The sequence below is a fragment of the Accipiter gentilis genome, chromosome 19 (assembly GCF_929443795.1).
Source record: "Accipiter gentilis chromosome 19, bAccGen1.1, whole genome shotgun sequence".
Taxonomy (NCBI): Eukaryota; Metazoa; Chordata; class Aves; order Accipitriformes; family Accipitridae; genus Astur; species Astur gentilis.
Window position 1 is genome coordinate 13,558,031 of NC_064898.1, and position 16,365 is coordinate 13,574,395.

The 16,365-nt window shown below is 37.8% G+C and overlaps 1 protein-coding gene across 4 annotated transcripts in view; it reads right to left on the reverse strand.

The window, feature by feature from the left end:
* Nucleotides 1–3,171: 3,171 nt before the first annotated feature.
* The window catches only part of YAP1 (Yes1 associated transcriptional regulator), a 96,703-nt gene continuing 83,509 nt past the window's right edge, over nt 3,172–16,365 (reverse strand). For all 4 annotated transcript variants that reach the window (XM_049823252.1, XM_049823250.1, XM_049823251.1 and 1 more), the window contains 3 exons: nt 13,057–13,187; nt 7,909–8,021; nt 3,172–7,289 (listed from right to left, as the gene is read on the reverse strand). In XM_049823252.1, the coding sequence (XP_049679209.1) occupies nt 7,051–7,289; nt 7,909–8,021; nt 13,057–13,187 (483 nt within the window). In that variant the 3' untranslated portion in view covers nt 3,172–7,050. The remainder of the gene's footprint in view (nt 7,290–7,908; nt 8,022–13,056; nt 13,188–16,365) is intronic.

Here is a 16,365-nt window from a genome sequence, read left to right on the forward strand (position 1 = left end):
TTTGTAAGAGCAGCTAAGAAACTCTGGCCTCATACAGCAGTACAGGTCTGCTTCCTTCCTATTCGCATGGATCTCACCGGACTTCATTATTTTCAAGGTGAGGATAAAGCAAAATCCATGTAGCACAACAGTAGACACCACTGGCAGAGATCACAGTTGTAAGGAACCTGAGCCTTACTGCAACCGTGGATTTTCACGTAAAACCAGCACATTTTCCAAGCCATGGCTAGGGTACGGAGGAGAGGAACTTGGATATTGATATTACTGTTTGGGTGACAGGTTTTCTAGTATTCTTGCCACTAAGCTGCAAAGAGAAATTTCTATTTCTCAGCGATCTATTGGTGCTTATCACATTCAGATTAATTCTTAGAGGAATCTATGTCCATATAAAGACTAGCAGATCCTGAAAGGCTGTTTACCAGAGCAAAGTCCTTTAAAAGAAGAGTCAGGTCTTAAGTGAAAAACAAAAATTAAGACATAAAGGAGGTCACACAGTTTTACATACTGGTGTATATAAATCTAAACCCCAGGGCTTTAAAGCAGTTGTTAGAATCACCTGTGGGCAGGAGGAAGGTGGTGGGAGGTACAGCTGCAGCAGCAGGCAAGCTTTAACAAGTCCAGCAGTTGTCACCTTTTGTAGGCACCGAAACTCCTCGGCAGCAGTCTGAATCTCTCCTGTATGGAAAGTGTAAGGCTGCCACACAGGCTTTGCTTTTGCTAGCAACTTCTTGGACTAAACAGACATCCATAGCCTCTTGCAGCCTGCAGACCACCGGCTGAAGGCCACTGGTCTAAGCAGAAAACATCTCGCAGTTACTGCCATTTGCTGTGAGGTCTCACCACCTAAATCATGCAATTTCTTAGAAGTGTGGGTCTGGGATTTTGTCATAGACACACACGACCAGTATCTCGTTTCAACTGTAGACTTTGAAAGTCCAGAATTGCAACTGAACCTCTCAGAGGCCTCTGGGTCATACTCTTCAACAGCAGGTGATGGGGACAAAAGGATTATATTGCTTGGTGAAGTCTGAAAAGGGTCACTTGTCAGTCAAGAGAGCTGAGACAACTGTATTTGCATGCCTAACAATGAAACTTATGAGTGAAGGGCTGAGTAAAACTGTCAGCTTTAAAAAAAACCACCGTAAACATCAGGTTGAAGTGCTGGTTAGAAGTCCTCCAGCAGGCACGGTGGCACTGGCGAGGGGAGGACTCCGTACCCCTGCTATGACAGCTAGCTGCAGAAATAAAGCAATGAAATAGGAAAAGCCGAACTTTCCCAGTCTCAGGGAAGTCAAACCAGAACAGGAATCCACCACTGTTCAAAAAAAAAAAAAAAATCATGCCTGCCAATACCCATCCTGTAACAGCAGTTGGGCAGCACCTTTGGAGTCAAAACTGCAATTTCTGCATTATAGTACAGACTTTAAACAGGATGACAGCTGAATTCTGGAGAGGAAGAACTCTGCTCTCCTTTTGGGACAACCAGCACCTAGCGCTACAGTCCCAGTCTTTAGGTGTTAGGCAGGCAAAACTTGCAGATGGTAAATACGGTAATTTAAAGCACGCTAGCATAGCTCAGAAATAACACATATGGAGAAGGAGAAAGGGCATTTCAGCTGAGATCTAACATCATTTTTATGGAGCTCTATTTTGCTGTTGCATAATACTGAAGAAAGCCTCTTTGGCTGCTCCTGGCTTTCCCTGCCACCCCCTCCCCCCCCTCCCCCCCTTTTTTTTTTAAATCACTTGCTAACAAAAATACAGGAAAATCCAATAAAATTACTTTGCCTCTCTGTTCTAATACAAGCCAGTTTAATATAGAAAACACTATAATCAGAGTGACCAACTTCACTGCCATATGGAGAAAATAACACCAGTCAATAACAGCCTACATCTGTAGCATTCACTGTATGCTACATTAACCTCTACATTAAAGAGAGAGGAGCATGTCAGGAAAAGTAAAAATCGTGAGTTTTCCACAAAAAACATTAGGCAGCTTTGTCAGACCTATAGATATTTATCCATTTCTTATTCAACACGCTTCCTCAATCTTTTTTTCTTTAGAGAAAAACATACTGGCTTTTTGTTTAAGAGACATTAAGTACTGGATATAGTAGTTGGTACAAAGCTCTACCCCATATTCTAAAGACAATTTGGTTTTTCTGTTAGTGTTGGTTTTACCATTTCACATCAACCAAGATTTCTCATGCTGTACAGATATTTTGATGACATCTCAATGTAGAGGATGCGGATAACTATTGTTACCAATAATAAGTGGTGATGACAAGGGGCACGAAGCACACCTTTACTCTTCAACAGAACATATAAGCTATGGATGCTGATACTGTAAATAAAATCAATGGCCCCACTTTATCACCGAATGAACATCCAGAACAGGAGGTGCTAGACAGATCATAGCCTGATCTCAGATAATTATTTTGTAATGATCCTAGGTGAAAAACACTTTTTTTGCCGATAACCTGCACATTACCATAGGGAAGACTCAAAGCTTCCTTGGAAGCATACTATTTCTGGCTTACTGAAACCAGTACTTTTTATTTTTAACTAAGTGTTGAAAATATTTCAAGAAGAACTGCCAAGCGAGCCTGGAACACCTGAGCCAGATATCCTGCTTTGCTGTAATACAGTCTATTTAGGGCTGCCTCAGAAGGTCACTCATACTTCAACTGCTGCAATATGTCACCACCTTATAAAATGGGAGAGAGTGATATCAGCAAATAAAATTGGTGCCTTGTCATGCCCTGGTACTGGCTTTCTGCTCCCAGGTGCAAAGTGTGATGTTTACATTTAAAGAATCTGAGTGACTAAACCTAGCTACAAACTTATGAGTAAAAGACAAACTGATAGAAGCATTGAGCCCTGGACCTCTGAGAGAACGCACAACTGCACTGAATTTCACAGGGTTGAGGCATTTCAGTGCTCAATAGTAGTAACTCTGGAACTGCTAAAATGCAAATAGTGTATGACTTCAGCCATGATGAATTGCATTACATTAAAAAAACACGTTTCAGAATTTCTGTTGTACAGAAGGACAAAATAAAAAAATCTTGACAGGATTCATTAAAACTAAAATCTTCAGACACTTTCAAGGTATGTCATTACATATTTCACAATTCATAAGTCAAAACTTGGAAAGGAAAATAGCGTGTCTTTATTGATAGTCTGCCACAAATTATTGTATAAACTTAAGAGTTACCCAAAAACATATCTGCTACGTGGGAAGATCCTGAACATTGCAAGCATATCTGCAAAAAGTGGATGCTTTCTTATAGTAGATAACAGATGTTCTGTTACCAGCTCTCACTTATAGTGCCATATGCAATTAAAGTATTGTTTTATACAAACTGTATGAGGCTCAGTAGAGTCACTGTCTCTTCGTTATTGCAAACACAGAGATGCATACTTTAACATTAAGCCTTCACTGACTTCAGTGGGGCTCCCTTGTCTCTTAGGTGAGCTTGTACACAATGTTTGCAGGACTGGAGTTTATGACTACAAAAGCAATGACAAGGGGGACGAGAACAGACATACTACAATAGGAATTCCAACAATTCAATGCATCCATCTTACTGAAGGAAACCAGTATCTTTACATACTATTGAATGTTAAAAACAAACAGAGATGTTTAAGCACAAAGTATATATTTATACCAAATAAAACAACTGAAAAAGTATTACATAAAGAAAAATAATGTAACAGAACGTACTTAAGTACCTAACTTACAGTCATGCTCATATCTAAAAGTAACATTGGTAACTAATATATATAATTTTTGACAAGGGTGCATTTAAGAGTTCTCTAACATACAACATTCTAAATGTGGAGAGTATTTTTTCCAAGATACAGAAAACAAATTATTTTACACAGGCAAACCTGTTAATTTGTATAAAAAACATGCTTGTAAGTGAAAAGGTCACTTTAGTACTAATTTACCAGATGTGTGAAAGCTATGTAGCGTTAATCAAGTTGAAATTGTCTCTCCTCCTTTTGCATTGGTGAGCGCCAACACTGAATGGTACAATATTTGATCTGTATGGTTTACTGACACTGCAGCCTGTTTCCAAGCCGTAGCCTGCGCAGGTGTTGAACAGCACAGTACTGTACAGCCCCATCTGTCTGCATGTAGTGTAATTATAACTAAAAGCTACTACAATTATTACAATGATTTCTGTTTCAATATATACATCAGTATAAAATACTACCCAAAACGCTTTCGCATTTCAAACAATTTTAACCACTTCATCAAACAATGCATTTGCAGAATTAAAAAAAAAAAATAAAAAATCCAGATTAATGTTGATTGCCAACAGTACAGCATCTCTATTGTATGTTTCCTAATAAATGAGAGAACGGAAATGTATTAAAATCAATTAAAATAAGTATCACAAAACATAATTCATGTTAGAGCAGTTCAAGAATTCCCAGTTTGTCAGTATCTACCCTAAGCAGTGCTACCCAAATACAGTATAAGCCATTTAGTGTTTCTACAATGAGAAGAAAACATTCATATATTAAAGCTGTGACAAACACACGGAAGCAAGGAAAGAAAATTTGTTCTGTACTCATCCCTGTTGTAGCAAGGTACAGCATGTCAGGAGTTTGCAACTCAGTGCATCGTATGTGCTATTATACCTGGATACAACTGTGGAAGACAACTGAAATGGAATCAACTCTGAATTTCCTTGCTGTTGTGGTTTTATGTCAGACCATTCAAGTTATAACAACTTAGTGTCTTTTTTTCCTGAAGGGAAGAAAGAGAAGAATTCATAATGAAATTGTAAAAATGCTACTAAAATCCCTATCTTGGACACAATAAACTGCTTTAGGAGCTACTGTGTCATTGCACAATATAAGTGGCCTATTAATCACTGAATTATTGGTGTAGCAGAATGTAGTTGTCATTGTGGATGTGTTTTGAAAATTGGTATTTTAAAACCTGCTTGTATTCCATAACGAGTCACAAACAATTTTATGTATTTCAAACACTTAAGATCCTTACGTAAAGTAGTAAATGTAGATTTGTAGTGGCAAATTTCACATCTCTGCCTCTGCTGCTTCAGTTTTTAAAATGAGACTTGGTTCAGAGTTTTCATTCTTTATATTATCCCAAAACAGAACTACTTCTGAAGCATAAAAAACCTCAAATGATAATAATACGGGGGTTTTTGTTGTTTTGTTTTGCTGGTTCGTTCCAAACTTGAAAAATAATCAATGTCTTTAAAAAAACACAAAACAAAAAAAACCCAAAAAATCTCTCCCCAGGAGAAGTCCCTGCTAGCTGAGATTTTTTTCAAAACCAAGTTTCATGCTTACAGTATCTTTATAGCCATGTTATACACCCTTGAAAATAAAGGCTCATGTTGAGAATGGTGACGGGCCCTTAATTATAGAGGTGTTAACTGATGACACTATTTTTTATCAGAAAAAAACAAAAGTCCCACAAAACTTCATAGCTTATACTGAAAGTTTGATTCATGCTCATTTTGTTCATTTAAAAATACTCTTTGGAAACTGTGTCAACTCCTGCAGACAACTTAGTGATACATCTTTTCCTGTTAAAATAAAGATAATTCATATTCACCTCTACCCCACGCTAAGCTCTACTACTAATATACACTTCATTACCTGCTCATGTCACCATCTAACACATATCTTTACATTCTTCTATATATAGTGTCCAGGGCTTATTTTTCACCAAACAGAATTTGATAATTATTACACTTAGGAGTTCTTCTGAGGATTTTTTTTTTTTGGTGTTCTAGCCTTTCCATTGCAACTTAAGAGTGATATTAATAGTTCAGACTTTTTCCATGCTAACTTAAGAGAAAATTTTCATAATTTTTTTTTTCCCCATTAAGGATTTTAAAATCTAAACTCACTTAGATATCAAAACTGAAAACCAGAAGAGAGATTAGATGTATCTGTCATTTTAAAATGGTTTCTGCTACTTTAAAATGCGTTTTAAAATTGTACATACAACACTTAGGATTCTAAGTTTTACATTGCTGCAGTAAGATTCTAATTCAAAATCTTGCAAATAAACATGAAAAATAAGCCACTGGTCATGAACTCTAATGGATTACATTCAAAGCTAGCCTTTAAAAAAAATAAAAAAGTTACAGGCAAAACATACTGGTTTATGTACTCACTAGCTTATCAGGCTACAATAGGCATGTTTTAAGTATAAAAAAGCAGACAATTCAGATTTAAATAAGACTACGTGAAATCAGGAAAAACCCCTTAGATTTCACTATTAAAAAAAAAAAAAGAACAGCTATAATTACTTCCCATCCTACAGCTACAGTTAAACCAACTAACAAAAATAATCAAACTATTTTTGACAAACAAATGTTAGGCTAGAATATGTGGCAACAATCAAAGTTCATATATGTTTCTATGTAAAATGACTCATGATTTACTATAACATAAAATATGAACAAGAGCACTTTGTGACTAATGAAAGAGCTACTAGTAGAAACACTTAATGCCAAACAGTCTTCAGCCCTCCTTTAAGTTGTATCTCCAAATCAGTATTGACTTCTTTTGACCAGATACATCATTTTTGGCTTGTCACCCCAGTATGTCATGTTTTACCACTTGCCACAGGCAGCAGGAGACAACTAGCTGAGCAAACTACAAGCAGTGACATGCAGAAATTAACTCTCAAATCTGAGTACTTAGATAAAATGATATGCAAGCGCACACTAGGACAAAAGGAATGGCATTCGTCATCCAAATAGGCTCATCACCCCTCCCCACCCCCCTTGAACAGTAGTTGCAACAGCAATAGAAAAAGATCAAGAAGATGTCTGTTCTTCAGAGTCAACTGTGGAAAAAAGTCAGCAATATATAACAGCAGCGATGGACAAGGAAGAGCAAAATGAAAAGAATCTTGTTGAATATCTGTTCATTTACTTTTTCTGAACACAAGCCAAAGTGTGCCACACTGGCTTGTTCTGAACTTCAGATACAGATGTCCTAATCTCCTTAGATCCTTCACAGATTTAGAATTCAGTCTCCCTGAGGCCCCTATAACCAAGTAAGAAAACTCTCTTTATCTAGCTTGGTGGCTGCCAAAACAGATTCCATGTCATTAAGGATGTCAGAGCTCAAAGCCTCTTGCAGACTTGGCATCAGTTCTTCTCCTTCTATATTCATCCCATCTCCTTCCAGTGTCCCAAGGTCCACATTTGTCCCTGGAATGGCTTCAAGGTAGTCTGGGAAACGGTTCTGATGGGACGGTATATTACTTTGGCTGATAGTGTCACCTAATTATAACACAAAGCAAGATGGATATTAAATATACTGGAAGTACCAAACCCACAATTTATCAGGACAACTGGTTAAAGGTTAATCATGTATCTCCTTGCACCATACAAGCAACATGATTCATAGAAATTCATCACAAAAACCAAAGATGACTTGACTGCGTGCAGATGTACAAAGAACATGCCTTTGTTTCAACCTTTTCACCTCCTGACCCAAATCTCTACATATCTTTGATGTCATTTAGCATATTTAAATTTTTATGCTTAAAGGAAAAAGACAATATTTAGTCAAATATTGTTTTGCAGCAGTATTAGCAACACTGGACGAGGCACTATTCTTAGCTCTGAAGAAATGATATTACTTAAAAAAGCAAATGGACACTCAAATTCCATATAACAGGAGTGATACTATTTATGAGTAATCACCCATCCTCTCAGTAGAGTTGATTACAAGTTATGTTTTTCACAAATCTATCCATAATATTTCTATTTGAGAAATAGAAGGAGGTAGAAAAACAATGCAAAAATTATCACAGCTTCTCAGAGTTGCTTGTTTTCATTGCAAATGGACACAAGTCTATTTGGAAAACATGCATTAAGGCTGTACACAAAAACAGACCTGTATCCATCTCATCAACACTGTTCAGGAAGTCATCGGGGGTTCTGGGGACACTGTAACTGCTCATGCTAAGTCCACTATCTGTGCTTTCATCTCTGGAGTGATATGTTCCACTGTAACAGAAGAAAGGGAGGAAAAAAATGAGGGTAGATTACTGAAGAAATTAAAATAAATGCTTGTTTTTGAACCAATTCAAGAGCTTCGAAAACATTGCTGTCAGGAGAAATGCTCTATTCTAATCAAAATCTGAAGCCTTTGTCTGTGTGAGACACCTGTGTTTTATTTTATGCAGACCTTTTCCAAACCATTGGAAGCATATCACAGATAGTCCCTAATTATTATAAAAACAATAACAACAACAGCATACCCTTTCACACTTCTATAAGGATGAAAAAGTATTTCTAACTACTAATGTTCCCATGTTTAACCTACCACTGAAGTCTATTTTTACGTCACTGCTGTTATAAATAAGAGCTATAGCTGGAACTCCTTTAGTGATTTTTCAATTGCTTCCCACTGTTGCATTACTACTAGTTCAGTCATACATGTCACGGCAAGAGAGTGCCCTAATATGAATCAAATACTGCTACAGAAGCCATCCTGTAAACAAACCCTGTTCAGAACAGTCTTGTTGATGGAACAGTTCACAAAACAGTGATGGCATGGGACCTTACATGCATTTGCTCCCTTACTGCCATCTGACTGCCAGTGGAGCAAGGAAGATGAAGACATCTGCAGCGTGCAATTGGGGATGGGGCGGGGGGGGACAGCAGGGAGGGAAGTAGGCCAGTGTATTGAGTTTACATAGCAAGGTTTTCGTAGCAGGGGGGCTGCAGGGATGGCTTCTGTGAGAAGACACCAGGAACTGACCCCATGTCAGATGCAAACAGTTCCAGCTGGCTCCAAAATGGTCCTGCTGCTGCCCAAAACTGAGCCCGTCAGTGACAATGGTGGTACCTTTGTGATAACGTATTTAAGAAAGGGTAACGAACGCTGCACAGCAGCTGGGAGAGAGGAGTGAGAAGACGTGAGAGCACCAGCCCCGCAGCCCCCCAGGTCAGTGCAGCAGGAGGGGAGGAGATGCTCCAGGCGCCGGAGCAGAGATTCCCCTGCAGCCCGTGGGGATGAAGACCCTGGTGAGGCAGGCTGTCCCCCTGCAGCCCAGGGAGCTCCACGGGGGAGCAGATCTCCACCTGCAGCCCGGGGAGAGAGGACCCCACGCCGGAGCAGGGGGATGCCCGAAGGAGGCTGGGACCCCGTGGGAAGCCCGCGCTGGAGCAGGTTTGCTGGAAGGAGCTGTGGCCTGCATAAGCAGCTGTAGAAACATACCATTACCTCCCTCCCCCTGCATCTCCTAATACCCAAGCTTCACAAAATATTTTCAAAATCTGTATTTCTTCAGGTTGTGGTAGCATTCACTGAGAATCCTTACTGATTTTCCAGCTTGAATACTAAATGAAGATCAACTTGACTTACTGTTTGAATTAGCATTTGAAGACATACTGATCCTTCCCATAACGTGCTCATGAAATATATAGCGTATGCCTTTTTGTCAAGTATGAAGAACCAAACAGATGATGGTCGAATAGCTATTCAACATCGGATGGAAGTAGAATGCAATCAGCCATAAATATATGTATTAGATTTCACGAAGACATCTTTGCCACACAAGAAAGAAAACCTAACATTTCTTTATAGTTAAATCATAAATATTTATTTTATTTTTAGATTGATTTAAAAATAGTATCAGCACACATTTGCTAACAATCCTAATAATTAAGCTATTTAAAACTTATGTGAAAAAAAATGCTGGTTTACTTCGTGGGACCAAATACTAAAAACAGAACTGAGACTATGCTGAACTAAATCACTCTAGTAGAGGCAGCTTTTTGGCTGCTGCTCTCACACTTGGAATGTCCAGCCCTTCTCTTCAAACCACTCTTTAATACACATTTCCTCTTTCTTCAACAAGGATTTCTTCATTTAGTAGTCACACCACCCAAAATTACCGCACGCAGGTAAACTGCATTACTCAAAATTGAGTGGATGCTTCTTCGACTAATACTTGTTATAATATGTGTATACAAAAGAAATCCCAATTTAGGAGTTAAATGGAGAATTACCATCATTACCAATATAAATCTAATAGACAAAACCATATAAACAGAGTGGTAAATTAAAAGGTGAAATAGTCTAATGAAGTCTGCATTGCTGGATGTCCCATTCAAAAAATAAAATATACCACAATGACAGTAAGTACTGAAGACAGCAGGCAGAAGATTGACTACATAAATGAAAACACTACTGTATATTTTCTCAGATTGCTCCAATATAGCAATTATTTTCTGAGATTTTTCAGATGTTCTGATTATGTAGGCAGTGGAAAATATTCAACTACCTAAGCTTTGGATATTCAACTTTGGTACCCAAAGTTAGGAGGACTGTCTCACCAGGAAATTATGTGTACCCTATAAACATAGAAAGAAGTATTTCTCTAAGTCTGAACTTAATGGACATCAAGGAGATCTTTAGGGCACAACTACTGGACTGCTGCATCCAATTCAGAGACAGCAACACATACCCACAAATTCCTTTTTAAAAATTCCTTTCCCTTATCCACATGCCAGAATTAAGTGTGGTAATGTACATAAAATTACTTAGGAGGGACAATGCTCAAACGAAAATGCAAATTAAGATATTGTGGACTCAAGTCAGGTACGGGTTTTCAGTATTTTGCATGGGGTAAGGGCTACAAAAAAAGCTCAGTTAAACATATTTGCAATTAGACAAGTAGTATCTTTTTGCACTTTACAGAAAATAGTCCTTGCTAATTATCAACCTGCCAAAAAATTACAGGCAACATGAATTTGCCTTTTCTAGCTTCCCCCCCCCCCCCCCCCGTTTCTAATTAATGGTAAAGATCCATCATTTTATATTTCATGTGTGTAGACTCACAATGGATAAACTGCGTTAGTCCACTGCCATGGCCATTTGAAACTTGGAAGATGTTTCTTTCAGGTCAAACAACAGGTTTTGAAGATGTGAGTATTCTATATCACTTATGAACAAATTTCAAAATATACCTCGGCTCAATGTATGATGGCAACAGCCTTCCAGAAATTCAAGCTAGTATGTTACTATAACACATCAAGGCCATCACCCATCTACAGAGGCTTCTCATAGGACAGCAGGTCAGTTTTAAGATTTCTTGTCCTTTTTATTCCTTGGGACAGGGCCAGCACAGTTAAGGCTCACACCAGATCCAAGGATTAATTCTATGGAGGACAACCCCTCCCCCTCTAACAAGAAATGAAGTTTTCTAATCAGATTTGTCTGTGCAGGAGGTAAGTCTTCCCGAAGGGCTTATCCAAAATTTGGAAATACCTCTTATTTCCTTAAGGAGAGTTTAATAACAAAACATTACTTTCTTTTCCATGTGCAAGGCTTTTTTTTTTTAAACTTGGTTTTCTCCAATATATACAAAGCACTGCGTACCTTGAGACAGAAACTTTTTTTCTCACTCTCACAGTAGCACACATAACACTAGCACAGTCAATACTTCATGCAGTAGGTGAAAAAGCTTAAGAGCAACAGATGTTATTTACATAACCTAAACTATACGAATGACAACAGATTCCACTGGCAAGATGGAGGCTATGTTCTTGCACCATCTCCACTGAACTTTACTGATTTTGAGAATTAGAGTGAGGATAGAGTATATGAAATGACAGAGGTATCTCCTGGAAAAGGCAGAAAATGAAACAAACTTAAGCTAAGCTGATGGAGTATCAGTAACTGGAAAAGCTACATGGAATGACAGTACATTTTTAGGGATGAAGAACCTAAGTGCGTGATATTAGCAACAGGAAGTTATTTAACAGAACATGGGAAGGGATTTATAACTGCAGCAAAGGTTTACAAAGATTTTAATTGTTTTCAGCATCTAAAATTACGGCAGGTATTTAAGCTTGCCCTACTCCAAAATCATGCCAGTTCTAACATGACGTGGACTTATTACCTTACAAGCAGGTTTGAAACTGTATTGGTGGCAAAACCCATGGAAGTCAAGATTTACATTGAAAGAATCAAGATTAATTTTATGGGGTTTTCCACAAGTATAATAATATACCATTAAAGAGAAGGACGAATATGTTGTTATAGTTCATGAGCACTTACAATAAGCGTCCTAAATTTAGGCTAACATTTCAAGGTAATGCAGAAAAGCAGTGATGAACTCTCACAGAATACGTAATTTTTCCCTTTTATGGTAGGCGATACTGAGTTGATATCAGTTTAGAATGCTGGCAAAATACAGTCCAATAAAGAACTACAAAATTAACTACTCCAACTTAAGATCAACTACTTGATACTGCTGAAAGGTCAGTAGATTTTTACGCCATTAATTAAAAGTTTATGTGGCTTGGAGATTTGACTGTTCTACCATTTTCACCTTTTCTTTCCAGCATGCTAAGCAAAAAATACAGATACAATTTCTCAAGCTGCAGAAGTTTCTCCAAAGCTGTAATGGTTAGTATGAAGTATTTTCAAGCTGTAATTAGAACAGTATTTCCAACAAAACAAACACTCCAACTTAGAGGGATTAAGGAAAAATTTATATGAAAAAGACTAGTCTATACTGTAAAAATCTGAATCCTGAATTAGAAGACCCACTTCAAAATACTACAGCATTTAAAATGAAACATGCCACTGTTTGCAGACCTAACATTAGCAGAGTAAAAATACTGCTAAATTAAATACCTGAAGTGGAGGGGAAGGGTGAATGGAGAAACCTTAAAATGAACCTCAAGGTGTAGTCCTAAATGTGCCTCAACAGTTCATTTGATCTCATAGCAAGCTATTCACAAATTCTTCTGAGTCAGTAATTTGAAGTGACTGTTAGTCAACAGATTATGCAGAGGCAAACATGTTATGACTTTGAATAAAAAACCTTCCTACAAGTCTGAACAGACTACTTCCTCCCACAGGAGACAGCTTTTAATCCTCAACTTTTACTAGACTTGCCATTTAAGGAAAGATTCATTTACAGCTGTGGCTTTTGGCACAGACAGATGTTCAAAATAAACTATTACATGCACCAAACAGAATTCTAAATCAATTTTTTTCCCTCTAGCAGCTACTCCTACAAACCTGTTAAGAAAGGGATCAGAACTATTTGTAGTCATTGTTCTCAGTTCCTGAGACATTCCAGGAGATGACACAGGATTTTGAGATCCACCGTCTTGTTCCATTGTTGGAAGCTGGCTACGGAGAGCCAATTCCTAGAACAGGAGGAGGGGGAGAAAGAAATATCATGTTAGGCATTTGAATACACTTTTCAGATACATAAACACATTATAGGTAATTGATGCTTTTACTGTTTGCAGTTACAAGATTTCAGTAAGTTTCTGAAGACAAAACAAGAATTTTTAGTGGCTTCAATGACAATGAAAGTTCCACCAGTCAAGCCCAGTATTACAGAGACTTCACTGTAAATATATTTATGGATATATATATCTGTATGTTTACATAAATCTTTTCTAGTTCACTTCAATATCCTTTTGCTAAGTCTATTCTTAAGATCAAAAAAAGAATTCTTAACACTATATGACCCCTAAGATATGTCTGTCTAGCTCTGCTGACTAGCACTTTTCTCCCATTTCTTTTAAGTTTTTAGTCCCTGGTTTCCTTACCTTGCTTGTTTCATTCAGCAAAGTTTAAAGTCTTTCCCTACAAGTTCCCATTCAGTCCTCCTGTTTGAGGCATGCATTTTGAAATTTCTAACTGATCAAATCAGTGATTTGTCCGACACATAAATCTTAAAGCTCTTCAAAGCAATTTCTTAGTAAAACTAAGACACTGCACTTCTGAAGTTATGAACCTCGACAGCATATGTTTTTACACATCTGACTGTGCACCAACTTGAATCAATTAATCCATAAGGCCTGTCATTACTATTTAATGAAAGTAAGTTTTAATATGCACAAAATTAAAGGTGGATGGAGATAAGCAGCTTTTTACATAATTTCCAGTGTCCCCTCTCTCCCTTTTTAAATAGGTAATCCACGAGTTACACATGTGAAAAATAGAATAACTTTCTTCAAGCAGCTCTCCTAAAATATCATCAATGGCTCACCAAGTCTGTGCTTTATTAATGTAGAGACTGGTAAAGAAATCTGTTGACTATCTTGTTACCCTTATTAATTAGTAGTATGTGATTTCCAGGCTGTGCCTGGGAAGCTAATCTCAGGCAAAACCAATCCTGTCAGTCTTGACAATACTCAATATTTCTCACTTGTAAAATAAGAAGCCTTCATCCGTTCTAAACTAAGAGCCTAAGGACTACTGTAGACTTTAAATATATAAAAATAATCTTTCTCCAATTCTTATTCAAAGTGATTTCTTTTTAAAAAAGTCTAAGGCTGTTTTATTTTCCAGCAGATTGTACCAAATATTGAATGCTTCCCTACCACCTGGGTTTTTTTCCCCTCTTCTAATCTGCATATGCTTCAATCCCATTCCTGTGGATTATTATTCTACATATTCCTTTAATATCAAGTTTCATGTTTGTACTAGTTTTTCTCACTCCAGTTGTACCAGAAGGTTTTCTCACTCCAGTTGATTACACCTTTGCAGAAAGTGTACAAACATACCACTGGTTTTTGTGTTCATCACACCCAATTGCCTACTCCAAGTAAATCCAGTCCTCTGCTCACCATCACTTACTTGGCCACTGTTCTATTAAACAGTAATAATACTCCTCCTCATTTTCAGATCACAGGATGGTAGGCACCATTTAATCATTTCTAAAAGCTTACCTGTCTGATTTTCATTTGTTTATGTAATAAAACCAAGTGCAAAGACTATATTATGAGGTCTTACAGCTAAGTTTACAAAATTCTATCAGTCACATCAGCCTTGATACAAGAAGGTTGATATACAAGTGGACTCAATCCATCTAGGAAAAAACCAAAACAACAACAACAACAAAAAATTTCTTTCCTGGAATGCTTCCCAAGTGGTGATCTGAGGAAGGCAGAAGGCCTTAGAGCAGCCATCCCAGAGATGGCTCAAGAACTGCTCAATCACACCACAGTCTTTATGCCATTCCTCTGGAGACTAGTATTTTTCCCAATGTCACCTGAGCCTTCCCATCTCTAAGAAACTGCCTTCATGTGGTAGCTACTTTTAAATATTTCTATCTTGCTAGCTGTCCAATGAAAAAGGAGGAAGGAAGGAAAAATAAACCACCCCAACTTGATTTTGCACCACTACTTCTGGAACGTTTTCAGCCTTGGGTTCACACCTGGAATACAGCACACCTTTCTTCACTCTGATAGCAGAGCTGTCAATCAGTGAGTGCTCTGCTCTTACGTAGCTACAACTGCCTCACTGTGGCAAGAACGCTCTGTCCTTTTCCCCTTCCCTCTTGCTTTGATCTGTGCGTTGTGTTTTTATTTCCTTGGGCTGCAGTCCCTGACTAGGATGAAGAAGTGGGGCCAAAAGTGCCAGCAGCCTGCGGAAGGAGCTTAATCACACACCAGTGCCCCAAAGAGTGATGACAAAGCAAAATCAACACAGAGTCATTTCTCTATGTAAAGCACTAAAGTGACATAATATCTCACTGTGTGGTAGGCCTGGTCTTTCCAATCAGCACTGCCTCTTGATGCAATAGTTCTTAAAACAAAAAGGGGCAGGGGGCAAGGAAGGAGAGAGAAGAGAAATCCATGCAGGTCCCCTTTTTCAAGAGTTACTGACATCAGGAAAGAAAACACACACAAATTTCTCTTCTGTACCTTACGGAAAAAAGTCATTACAACGGAATAAGCAATTTGGAAAAATGGGAAAGTTACCTTTGCATTTTCTAAATCCTTAGAGGGTAGGAGAGATTGAAGTTTCGTCAAGATATGAACTTACGTAGTATGGTAAAAACAAATGTAGCTCAGATACTAGCCAGCTAAAAACGAAAAATCACATTTCACTGAAGGCCCACTAAAGAGAGATGTATTAAACCAGGAGAGAGAACTGTATTTTGCTTATTCTTTGGCACATACAACATAGTAAAATAAGGCTTTTTAACATTAGTACTACTTTTATCCTTGTTTCAACAACATTGCTAAAAGTGCAAAACTACAACTATTTTTAACTATTTGTAAGTAGCATTACTGCTACTTTTTCAGGAGGCAGAACTACAGCACTTCCGCCTAGAAAGAATGTTATTCCATTACTCATTCCAGTAATAAATTTCTATCTGGGGAGCCTGAAAGAGAAAGGAATTACCAAAAAAGACGAGCTCTTCAGAAACAAATACAGAGCAATTTTTAATCATTCCATAAGATAAGCAAAGTTTTCTACAAGCCCTGAAGAATGTATTAAGACTATTTTTTCTAAAAGGTGCGTGTAATGGAAGCTAAAGTTGTGTTGCTTGGAGAATGGTCTTTTCATTTCTTCCTTATAAAA